The sequence below is a fragment of the Prionailurus bengalensis genome, chromosome A3 (genome assembly GCF_016509475.1).
Source record: "Prionailurus bengalensis isolate Pbe53 chromosome A3, Fcat_Pben_1.1_paternal_pri, whole genome shotgun sequence".
In the NCBI taxonomy this organism is placed as follows: Eukaryota; Metazoa; Chordata; class Mammalia; order Carnivora; family Felidae; genus Prionailurus; species Prionailurus bengalensis.
Genome location: NC_057354.1, coordinates 86,582,766 through 86,595,302, shown reverse-complemented (window position 1 = coordinate 86,595,302; position 12,537 = coordinate 86,582,766). Strand labels below are relative to the sequence as shown.

Here is a 12,537-nt window from a genome sequence, read left to right as displayed (position 1 = left end):
GTTGCAGCAGCACCATCTCGGTATGATCAAGTAATTCCCAAGATGGCTACAAGGGTTTGGTGGCTTACTGGACTTTTCTTTGTGATAGTGGAATATTTTTGTTTCTTATGTGAATGACAAATAATTACTTTACAAATAATTACTTTACAAATAATTATTTTATTTTTTAATTTTTTTTCAGTGTTTATTTTAGAGAGAGAGAGAGAGAGAGAGAGACAGAGCACGAGAGACAGGGGAAGGGGCAGAGAGAGAGAGACACAGAATGCGAAGCAGGCTCCAGGTTTTGAGTTGTCAGCACAGAGCCCGACGCAGGGCTCAGACTCACAAACTGTAAGATCATGACCTGAACCGAAGTCAGATGCTTAACCGACTGAGCTACCCAAGTGCCCCATTGTTTGGCATTTTTAAAAGCTTCAGGGTATATAAGAAGAATTAGGACAGATTAAATGAAGGTTCTATGCCCTAAATAGCCATGTACTGTATAATATTGTTCATGATGATGACCTTCATGAGTGCCTCTTGGGGCTGTCCAGTTGAACTTTTCTGCAGTGTTAGAAGCCTGTATCTGAGCTATCCAATGTAGTAGCCACTGTCCACATGTGGTTATTGAGCTGGTATGACTGAAGATCCAAATTTAAAATGTTACTTCATTTTAATCAGTTAAAAAAATTTTTTTTAATGTTTATTTTTGAGGGAGAGAGAGAGAGAGAGAGCGAGGGAGGGAGGGAGGGGTAGAGAGGGAGACAGAGTATCCGAGGACAGTTCTGAGCTGTCAGCTCAGAGCCCTACATGGGGCTGGAACCCATGAACTGTGAGGTCATGACCTGAGCCAAAGTCAGAAGCTCAGTTGACTGAGCCACCATGCACCCCTCATTTTAATTAGTTTAAATTTAAATAGCCACATATAGCTAATGGCTATTGTATTGGATAGTGTGGTATCATTACCCAAGAAAGAATCATTATAGTCATTATGGAATTATTGTTTTGTGGGTGTTATATATTCCAAAATATTTTAATTATTTAAAATTTAATTATATAAAATTAAAGTTATTATTTAAAATTATTTAATTATTTAAAATCTCGGGGCGCCTGGGTGGCTCAGTCAGTTAAGCGTCCGACTTCCCCTCAGGTCATGATCTCGCAGTCCGTGAGTTCGAGCCCCGCGTCAGGCTCTGGGCTGATGGCTCAGAGGCTGGAGCCTGCTTCCGATTCTGTGTCTCCCTCTCTCTCTGCCCCTCCCCCATTCATGCTCTGTCTCTCTCTGTCTCAAAAATAAATAAACGTTAAAAAAAAATTAAAAAAAAAAATTAAAAAAATTATTTTGAGAGAGCAGGAGCAGGGGGAGAGAGAAAATCGAAAGAGAATCTGACAGTGTGGAGCCTGATGTGGGGCTCAGTCTCATGAACCGTGAGATCACGACCTGAGTCGAAATCAAGAGTCGGAAGCTTAACTGGCCACCTGGGGGCCCCTATAATTTTCTTAATTTATATGTGGCATATGTAAGTATATATAATTAAAAGCACATATTCAGTTGCACAAAATACTTCACTATTTTGGGTTTGCTATACTTAGATGGTGACCTTCATTTTGAACAATGGATAATGGGAAATGGTGGTCAAAAAATATTAGAAGTTGGTTAGTGAAATTTTTGAGGAAAAAAATTCTGTAGAAAAGATTTGGATATCATGAACATTTTCTTAAATGTGTCAATTTTTTTCCTTTCTAATTACAGGAAAGCAAAGGCTATGATTTTGAATCTGAAACAGACACAGAGACAATTGCCAAGCTTGTTAAGTACATGTATGACAACCGGGAAAGTCAAGACATCAGTTTTACTACGTTGGTGGAGAGAGTTATCCAACAATTGGTATTAAACCACACTTTTTTCTTTAAGATGGCTTTAACTATAATCCCTAGATCAAGAGTCGTATGCTCTACAGACTGATCCAGTGAGGTGCTCCTAAACTATAAGTTTTAAGTTTTTTAAAAAATGTATTTGTTTATTTATTTTGAGAGAGCGAGGAGAGAGAGAGTAAGCTCAGGAGAGGGACAGAGGGAGAGGGAAGAGAATCCCAAGCAGGCTCTGTGCTATGAGCACAAAGCCCAATGCGGGGCTCTATCTCAACAAACGGTGAGGTCATGACCTGAGCCAAAATCAAGAGTTGGACGCCCCTAAACCATGCTTTTTAAGATTATCGCCAACATTATCACAAACTCTTAAGATAAGCAGGAACTGTGCTAATTTCTTAAGTATTTTTGGCTTTTATTTCCCATATATATATTACTATTCAACTTGAGAATGTTTTTTGTTTTTTTTTTAAAGTTTATTTATTTTGAGAGAGAGAGAGAAAGGCACAGAGAGAATGGAGACAGAGAATCCCAAGCAGGTTCCACTGTCATCGCAGAGCCCAACATGGGGCTTGATCTCAACGAACCATGAGATCATGTCCTGAGCCGAGATCAAAAGTCAGACACTTAACTGACTGAGCCACCGAAGGTGCTCTTCAACTTGAATAATTTCGAGGGACTCTGACTGACCACTCCCTTCCCACACACTTAAAACTCTACTTTTTCAGTAGTCTGTGTCTTGAGAATTAAAAATAATCCAAAATCAAAGAGTTTTTCTAAAAACACACGAACCCATAGATACCACACACAAACATGTACACAATAGATGCATTCAGGGGTTCATCACTTTCTTCCTACTCACTCAAATGTTCTTCTCAGTCAGTAACTTAGCACAAGGGTAGCTTCAGTGAAATGCACACTCTGTTCTGGTATAATGTCTGCATGTCTCTGAGCCAGTATAGTCAATTCTGTGTTTTTCCTTATGGGGATTTTTCCTTGGCCTTGTAACACTATAGAAAAGTATTTCCCAGCTTAAGAAAAAAAAAAAATGGCATTCTTTTTGATCCCGTCTCAGTTGTCCTAGTTAAAGATTAAGGATATCAGAGACCCACAAAAATCCAAAGGCATAGGGATTACTGTCCTCCCCACTCATAACTCTAGCTTTCTCATTTAAAAGCCCTTCACTTTTCTCTGAAGGTCCAGCCCTCACTTCCTCCTTCTACCCAAATCTTATGATGTCTGCAACAAAAGGAGGAGTCAGGAAGATGGAGAAAATAGAGGCTTGTTCCTTCTCTTTACTCAAGACAGAGTACTGTGCCTTTCCAGCCTTTTCTTGTTTCTATTCATTATATAACCCAGTTTGTGTTCTGTGGTGGTCCCTTATCTCTCCTACCTCCTGTTCCTTCTTTATTCACTCCTGAATTCCTTAGGTCCTGTCCCTGAGGAGATTGGATTGAGGGAGTGGTATGGTGTGCATGTTAATGGTTGTGGTTGTGTATATTTTTATCTCTAGTAACAAGGTCAACAAGCATGGAGGTTAACAGTGGTATAAAATCACTGGACCAGAGAATGTTTTTGGATATTGAGCTAGGGGTCTTTTCTAATTCTCTCCTCTTTGCACTCTAACATCCGAGATAGGATGTATCTATTGAAAAGTGTTGGCAGTGTGTTAAAATAGTGTTTTAAGTAATAGTCTGTTTTGGAGCTACTATCTACTGAGTGTATTTCAAGAGTGGGCTTGGTTAAAAAGTGTCTTGGATACACCAAGGCTCAGGAATGAGTGTCTACCTAAAATTTAGACTTGTTTTTAACTTTAAAAAGAGCAGCATGTGAACAAAAAATTTCTGTGCTGAAGCCAGTATGTATTAGGCATTTCACATATTGGTAATTGATTGTAATAAATATCGCTAATGTATTTTTTTTCTTTATAGGAAGGTGCTTTTGCACTGGTATTTAAAAGTGTTCATTTTCCTGGCCAAGCAGTTGGCACGAGGTACATGCAGATTTAATAATGACTAATGATTGTATGCATTTTGAAACATTTGAATTATAAGTGTATTCTCTGTACATGATGGTTAACCTTTACTGTAAAGACTTGCCCTTTCCTAGATCTGCATGCCATATGTCGATGTTTATTTTCATATGCCCTTCCTTATCCATTTTTCACCACTCTTCCATTTCACAGAACCCCTTCACAAAGCAAATATATTTTGGCATTTTTAACTGGCCTTTTGTCTCTAGTGGGACACTGTGGTTACTTTGTGAATTTGGATATTGAATATTCTCTAATTTCAGGCCCCCAACTTTAACTTTCCCTATTTTTTGGAAGCATACATCCTAAACAGATTCCTAGAGAATTGTACTATCACTACTTTTGTCAGGATATTTAGGCCTGATCATGATGTTCTTTTTAGAACAGTGAGAAGCCCTAATATTTGCAAATTCTGTTTATGCTGTGCTTTTGTTATACCTGAAGTCGAGCCTGGAGGCATAGTTTAAACATTATTTGAAGAATGTTGGCTCATTAAAATTTGTATCACTGCATTATTTATGAAAATGCCTTAATTCTCTCTTAATTTTGCACCAACAGACGAGGTAGCCCTCTCTTGATTGGTGTACGAAGTGAACATAAACTCTCTACTGATCACATTCCGATTCTCTACAGAACAGGTAAAAATTAATCTTACATAATGCCATGAGGAAACTGTATAAATTGAGTGCAGTAGATATAAAGAATTGTTTCCATTAAATTGAAATGAATGCCTCTTTGGTTAGATCCACACATATGTATATGTAGTTCTGTCTAGACATGAAAAGGATTTGTTGTTGTAATTTCTCTGACGAGTAGAATTTTTTTCTGTTGTATATCCTTAGCTAGGACTCAGATTGGATCAAAATTCTCACGGTGGGGATCACAGGGAGAAAGAGGTGGGAAATGCACTCTGCATGGATGGGGAGGAATCTTACCCTCTTTTGTTCATTCTTTACTAATTCTTTGTTCTTGGAGTGAATGAATGTGCTGGGCCTCTAAAAATGTGCTTTTTTTAATGGGGAAACATATTTTGACATTTTTCTAATTTGCAGAGTATATTTTGTCTGTCTGCTTTTGGCATTTAGAAAACTGCTTTTAATAATTTGTTTCTTTAAAATTTCTGAGATTGAAATTATAAAATTTATTTTTTTGTTTTAAGTTGAAATCATGTAAGATACATTATTATAAGTAAGATGCTTACATTGAGAAAAGAGCATTGTGTGTTAGGCTATTGTAGATTGAATTCAGTGGTAGTTATTTGAATACTGTATCCTAACTTCTTATAAAATTATGTTTAAATGGTCTTTATTTTATGCATGACACTTTACTTTTAGATTTATATTCAACATCTTGATTGGTTTGTTTGAAATTGGAGTCTTTTTTATTGTTTATGTTTGAAGTTTATTATTTTTTTATAGGACTTTCAGCCATACAAACTATGGATCATTTTATTGATATAATTAGACCCCCAAAATGGCATGCTCTTTCCATTTACTTGTTAAAAGCTTTCCATGTAAAAGATAGGGAGTGGTAAATTCGGAAAATTGAAACCCATATTATTAATGTATAATTCTTGGTTTCTTGAAAAAAAATAGCAAAGGACTCTAAACCTCTTCATCTTTAGATAGTGGCTGCTTTAGCTTTTTTATCTAAAGCAGAAAGTTACTTCCTTAAATAGCCTTCAACCTTGAAATGGTAGGATTTCTTCTTACATTCTCCTCCCTCTCCTTCCCTTTTCGGAAGAAAAACTAGTTTACCAATGAGGGTATAGAATTTTGGATCCAGAGTTGCAGATTTCTGTTAATAATCCTGCTCCTGTATACATTACCTTTGTGTTATTATCTTGCACATTTTCTTAGACTGCTTTTAGAAATAACGGAAAAACATTGGCTAAGGTCTTAAGAAGTTAGATGAGAAACTTATCATGAGACATTGTATTTAAGATCAGGCATTGTATTTTAGTGACCTTTATTTCTCTGGTTACTAGTATGTAGATAACGTGTGGCTCAGCAAGGTTTCATTTAAAGAGTTTAGCCTCTTATTGAAGAGGCTGTGTAAAGGGGAGAACACGGGATGGCTTTTAGGCTTTTGCTATTTTCTCCAGGTGTAACGATGGACAAAATAAAGGGAATGGTCATAATTGTGTGCCACTCAAATCAGATGAGATAATTATATGGCAAAACATTTTATAGATTGTAACAGTTGTATAGGTATCAAGTGGTAAATGTTTTTTTCATTTAAATAGGCAATGCTATCTTAAATCCTTCTAAATAATATAATTAAATATGCCTTGTCACTCAAAGAATGACATTTGGAGAAGGAGTATAGTGAAACTTGATGCCTTTAGGGCATTTTATAACCAAAACTGGTTGTATTTATTTTGAAAATGTAGGTGCTGGGCTATCCTTCTGTGTGTTTTTTGATTCACTTTTTTTACACCAGTAAAATTCATTCTTTTTGATGTGCAGTTTCATGAGTTTTGTCAAGTGCCAATGGTTGTATAACCACCACAACCAAAGTGTAGAGCAATCCTGTCCTGTGAAAGTTCCCTCCAGCTGTAGCTCAGTAGCCAGCCCTTCCTTGTTCCCATTCCCAGCCCTTGGCAAACACTAATCTGCTTTACCCTTCTGTAGCATTACTTTTTCTAGGATGTCACCTTACACGTATTTTTTAAAGTGTAATATCTTTTTCCTGTTGAATTTGGATGGAAAGGGCTGTTTTATTTTCACGTCTGAAACACCAAATAAGCATGGATTGTGGAGAACTTTGGGTGTACATTTTTACAAAATTTTTTTTAAGTTTATTTTTTGAGAGAGAACACGAGTTGGGGAGAGTCAGAGAGAGAGGGAGAGAAAGAATCTCAAGCAGGCTCCATGCTGCCAGTGCAGAGCCTGATGTGGGGCTTGAACCCACGAAACCACAAGATCACGACCTGAGCCGAAACCAAGAGTTGGATGCTTAACTGACTGAACACCCAGGCACTCCTGGATGTGCATTTCTAAGAATAATTATAAGCAAGTCTTTTATAGACATGCATTTTAGACGACAGACACAATATGAATTTTTGCAGGTATATTTATAGTGTCCTCTGGCCGTTGTGTCCGTAGGTTATAAGGTCTGGTATGTCCTGATCTCAGGTAAAGGTGCTTTTTTTGTCTCTCTGACATTAATATAGATTTTAATTTATGTGATTTTTAAAAAAAGTCTTTCTAATGTGTCAGACTTCACTTTGCTTTCCAGTTTTGACTTTAGTTGTGAATGGGCAAAAAGGAAAAAAAATTCATTCATGACTTGACATGTTAAGTAGAGATGCCATAATTCTAAAGTTCTAGATTTAAAAGGATATTCTTGCAGGCAGCTAGTCTCTCCTTTGCTGTCCTGCCCACTGGTCCTTTTTAGTGTATTCAATAAACTTGTATCTCTTAAAAAAAAGTATATTATTATTGCAGAAGGATCGTATTTTATCCTGACTTACAAGAAATGTAAGAAAATCCAATTTTAAGAAAGAAGAGATTCTGGTTTTATAATATTTCCAGTCCTTAGCAGTAGGTGCTATGTATGGTATACCATGGTTAGAGAGTTTTAAGTATCTTTGTTTTAAAATCAGAATTAGTGTAGACTGCAACCTGATTTGTTATGCTGACTTTTAAAACCTAGAGAAGTTTTGTTATCAGATAGTAAAAATTAGTGTGCCACTAGTCTTCACTTTATTTTTCATTGCATAATTTTGACATTTTTAATGTAATTTTTATGATAAGTTTAGGTACACAAACTTACATGTATTCTGTCAAGTTATGTATAAGGTTAAATTAAGATTAGGCCTATATATACTTTTGATTTAAAAAAAAGAGTTAGTGGTATTAGTGAATTATTTGCCTTTTACCTGGAAAAGAAACAGTTAAAACATTTGTAATGTAACACTTATCTGCCACGCTCTCTTTGATAGTTGCTATTTCACTCTACACTTTTTGTCTGTTCTTGTTGGCTTATTGCATGGAAATAAGGTGACCTACCTAGCATTTTTAAATTGCTGAAATTATTTTGTGTTGCTATGTTTTTTTGTTGATTTTGAAGAAAATTATGTGTATTTCTATATTGGCCATGATCTACATGTTTGCTGATTGTGTTACCTCTGTGCTCTAGGGAAGGACAAGAAAGGAAGCTGTAATCTCTCTCGTGTGGACAGCACAACTTGCCTTTTCCCTGTTGAAGAAAAAGCAGTGGAATATTACTTTGCATCTGATGCAAGGTGAACTTCCTTCCCTGATTCAGAGAATCTTAGCAAAACTTTTCATGTTACAGAAACCAGAAGTCATTTTGTATATATCTCGTTATGTTGTGTAAGAGAATTTTGTCAATTAGAGAAATATAGGTGCCCTTTTTAGAAATGGGCGTCCTAAGAAAATTTTTTCTCTCAATTCAAAGCATGTAGGTCAGTTTTCCAAGAAAAGATAACAGTACTTGAGACTTGTTCTAGCATATTAACTGATATCTTGTATATTTTTCGTCTTCTTTTTGGAGCCTTAGCCAGGTCTTACAGGGAGGAGAGATTTTAGGTTGGAATTTAGAATAGAATGGGTTAGTGTCCCACCAGTTACAGTATAGTTGCTAAACTGCTGTAGTTTTAGTCCAATAAGGACACTCACCTTTTTAATTCAGAAGTAATACGGATTGTAATCACTTTTATAAAAGAAATAGTACTAGACTAAGACATTTTGAGTGAAAAATACTGTGGGATGCTTTAGATGCATTTATAAACGGAATACTAATAGTGATGAGGATAAAGCAGAATTGTTCACATTGCCAACAAGTATTTGGAGTCATTTGTTGTGCCCTAAGGCGATCTAACGATGAGATAGGTCGCAGGTTAGATCGTGCCGGGAATGCATTGTCTCAGTGGGGGAACAAGGTTCACCGTTGCCTAATTTTTGCAGGTGGTTAGTTAGTGCTGGGATGCTTCATTGTTGTCATTAAGTAGGTTGGTCAGACTTGACAGTTATGGCTTAAACTAGAAATTGCAGAAGCTTATCCTTTTGTCGTTCGCTCAGACACTCCTATTGAACACTCTGAGCAAAGCCATGTGGTAGGCTTAGGAGATAATGGTGAGTAAAAATAAAAATATACTTGTCCCATGGGTGCCTGGCTGGCTCATTCGGTGGAGCATTCGACTCCGGATTTCGGGTTTGTGAGTTTGAGTCCTATGTTGGGTGTGGAGATATTCAAAAAATAAAAGAAAATAAAAATAAATAAATAAAATAATCCTTAAACACATACACACACACACACACACACACACACACACACACAACTTGTCCTTAAGGAGCTCTTTCTTATTGGAGGAGACAAATTTTAATCAGTCACACAAGTGTAGAATTCCACCTGTGACAAGAGCTACAGAATGCCTATACCAGGGTGACTTACACTCCTATGAGTAAATTTCTGTAAGGGAATGACACTTGAGAGATAAAAACATATTAGCAGTCGATTAGGTGAAGAGGTGAGGTAGAGGGAAGAACATTCACTTTCTGTGAATTGATCAGTATGTGAGAACTCAGGATGGGTAGCCAGCAGTGGCTGGCATAGAAAGAGGAAGTTTGGTGGGAGTGGAGGCTGGAGAAGAAAGTGGGGTCATGCTTTGTGCTTTGTGGTTTTCTGAAGAGCCAAAGGGAAGCCATCAAGTGTTTTGTTGGGTGAGGGAGAAATCTTGGTTGGAGTTGCCTTTTGACATTCATTTTGGCAGAAATGGAAAACAGATGGAGGGAGATTAGAGGGCATGTGGTTGGATAAGTTAGCAGGTTCCTATGGTGGTCTAGCCAAGAGCTGATGGTAGCTTGAACTGGTTTGTGGTGGTGGACATAGAAGCTTTGAAAAATATTTAGGAGTTAAAATTGGAGGATTTGGTGATAGAATGAGGAAGAAATAGCCATGCTTTCTGATCTGATCTAATTTAATTTGGTTTAGGGTGTTGCACAGAGATCCTTTTATTCATTGTCCCTAGTTAACTGCCCACTGCCCTGTAGGGAATGGCCTTGGTAACCAGAAAGTTAACAGAGATACTCCAGGATGATAGGTTTGTATTTTAACCATGGTTTCTGTGTCTTGATGGTAGTTTTATTTGTAATAATCATCCTTGATTGTTGATTGTATTATCTGCTTGAACATTTTATAGTGCTGTCATAGAACATACCAATCGCGTCATCTTTCTTGAAGACGATGATGTTGCAGCGGTGGTGGACGGCCGTCTTTCTATCCATCGAATTAAACGAACTGCAGGAGATCACCCTGGACGAGCTGTGCAAACCCTCCAGATGGAACTCCAGCAGATCATGAAGGGTGAAAGTTTTTGTCGTGTTATAGCTTGGTGTTCTTAATGGGAAGGAGACACGGTGTTGACTGAAACCTTCCACATGATGAGTGAGGGGATAACACCAGGGAAAGGGATGTTTCTTTGGAAAATTATCTGCTGGTCTTAAAGTAGTTGTCCTTCAAACTGATTCATGGTTTGTTGTTTTTGATGTTAAAAACACGGATTGGTCATTGAAATGGTTCTTGATATTTTTAAGATACTTCATAAGCATAGTTTGTGTTCTGTTCTTTATTCCTCTCTTATTCTCTCTGTGCTTCAGTTTTCTCTTTTACAGAAGGAGGAAAATAGGACCTACCTTGTTAAGGTTGTTTTGAGGATTAGTTTATGTAAAGCCTTCAGAATAGTGCCTGACATGCTTAGTGAGCCCTACGTACTGTTTGCTCTTGTTAACTGTTAATGATTATTGCCATCGTGGTTTTTATTCTCCTCCTTTGTCATGGGGTCGAGGTGGGATAAATGCTAACGTTTATTGCCTAACTGCTATATGTCGGGTCTTTCCTATATTAATCCACATGACAATGCTGTGAAGTAGTTGCTGTTCTTATTTTATAAAGAATTTCCCCAGAGCCATTTAGGTGGTAAAGGATAGAACCATGATTTAAACCTAGATCTGACTCTAAAACTTAAGCTTCCCACTCCCTGTTTTGCTCTCACTGCATATTTTAGGTATGAAGTTAATAAAGTGAGTTTTCCTCCTTACTTGCTTATTTTTCTTCACATAGGGTAAAATGTCATATGTGAATATTGTACTCTAATGCATGAGCCCTCTTTTCATTTACTAAGATGATGTTACAGGAGGCAGACTTTTAGTTGTGTACAAATTTGTTATTTTAATGATGTAATTTATATTACTTTAGGCAACTTCAGTTCATTTATGCAGAAGGAAATTTTTGAGCAGCCAGAGTCCGTCGTAAACACGATGAGAGGAAGAGTCAACTTTGACGACTATACTGGTAACTACATGCGAGTTATTATTTCGGAGTCTTCTGTGGGGCTTGACATTGGCAGCCTGAAAGTTCATTGTCCTTTATAGCTTTATAGAAAACTGTGACTACAGCCATCAGTGGAGTCCAATCATCCTTCAAAAGTCCTTCAGTGTATTATTCCACTGAAAGGAGATATACCTAGAATAGTCAGATTCATAGAGACAGGTGGTAGGTTAGTGGTTACCAGGGGCAGGGAGAGTGGACCAAGAGGGAGTTGTTACTTAATGCGTACAGAGTTCCAGTTTGGGAAGATGAAAAAGTTCTGGAGATGGATGGCGGTGATGGTTGCACAACAGTGTGAATGTGCTTAATGCCTCTAAACTGAATCCTTAAAAAATGTTAAAATGTTAAATTTATGTTCTGTGTGTTTTACCACAATAAAACAGGGGAGATAATAACTAATGGTTGCCAGAGGCTGAGGGGAGGGGGTGGACAATGACTGCTAATGGGGATGGGGTTTGGGGCAGGTGATGAAATGTTCTAAAATTAGGTAGTGGTGATGGTTGCACAACTGGGAATATACTAAAACCCACTATTTGTACACTTTAAAAGGGAGATGTTATGGTATGTGACATCTCAATAAGGTGGTTATAAAAAATGTAAAAACAAATGGCTGGAAAGTCACATTTGAAAGTTGTCAGTTAAAAGAGTATTAGGGTGAATTTCCTGTGGGGGGGGGAGGGGGAGTCCTCTAGTGTATAATTAAAAACATTGAACTTCCTTCCACTTCAGAAAACCTTTAATGGGCACTTGCCATATACCAAGGACTGTTCTGGGCACTGGTTCTCCTCTCGTTGGGAAGGTTACATGTATGTGCTCAGCCTAGATTTTCTCTTACCAGTTTCTAGATGAGTGAAGGTGTGAACTTCCTCACAGGTTTTCCGGGTGTCTGCTTAATGCCTTTTGAGAAAACCTGTACCTTCCTGCCTGTTTAAGATAGAGCTGAGAGTGCCACTCTGGTCGTATTTCTGGACACTCTGTCTGGACCTTGTGTCACACGAGTGTGCACACCTTGCATAGATGAGTTTGAGATGGACTCTCTGTGGTCAGAAGATAAACTATTTATTGTGAAATCACATTTTTGGAACACTGCTCGTTCATCATGACAGTTTAGTAAACAGTTTAACAAGCCAACTGGGCTAAGCTTCTTAGCATTAATTAGTTTTTGAGAAATAATAGCTAGTGTGCAAAAGATCTGTTCCCAAATCCGTGTGTCATATGGACGGTATTAAGTGTCTTCTTTATGCTGTGTCCTGTTAATTGATTGAATTCTCTGAGTAAATGCTGTCTCTGTATTTTTTTAT

General features: G+C 37.4%; 1 protein-coding gene across 2 annotated transcripts in view; it reads left to right on the top strand.

Annotated features, from left to right (window-relative positions):
* Positions 1–12,537, top strand: part of GFPT1 (glutamine--fructose-6-phosphate transaminase 1) — a 53,795-nt gene that overhangs the window by 20,308 nt on the left and 20,950 nt on the right. Inside the window, exons 6-12 of one of the 2 annotated variants that reach the window (XM_043603553.1) lie at positions 1,733–1,867; positions 3,780–3,841; positions 4,439–4,518; positions 4,723–4,776; positions 8,024–8,129; positions 10,050–10,213; positions 11,105–11,200. In XM_043603553.1, coding sequence (XP_043459488.1) covers positions 1,733–1,867; positions 3,780–3,841; positions 4,439–4,518; positions 4,723–4,776; positions 8,024–8,129; positions 10,050–10,213; positions 11,105–11,200 — 697 coding nt within the window. The remainder of the gene's footprint in view (positions 1–1,732; positions 1,868–3,779; positions 3,842–4,438; positions 4,519–4,722; positions 4,777–8,023; positions 8,130–10,049; positions 10,214–11,104; positions 11,201–12,537) is intronic. The other variant, XM_043603554.1, reaches the window with a different exon arrangement.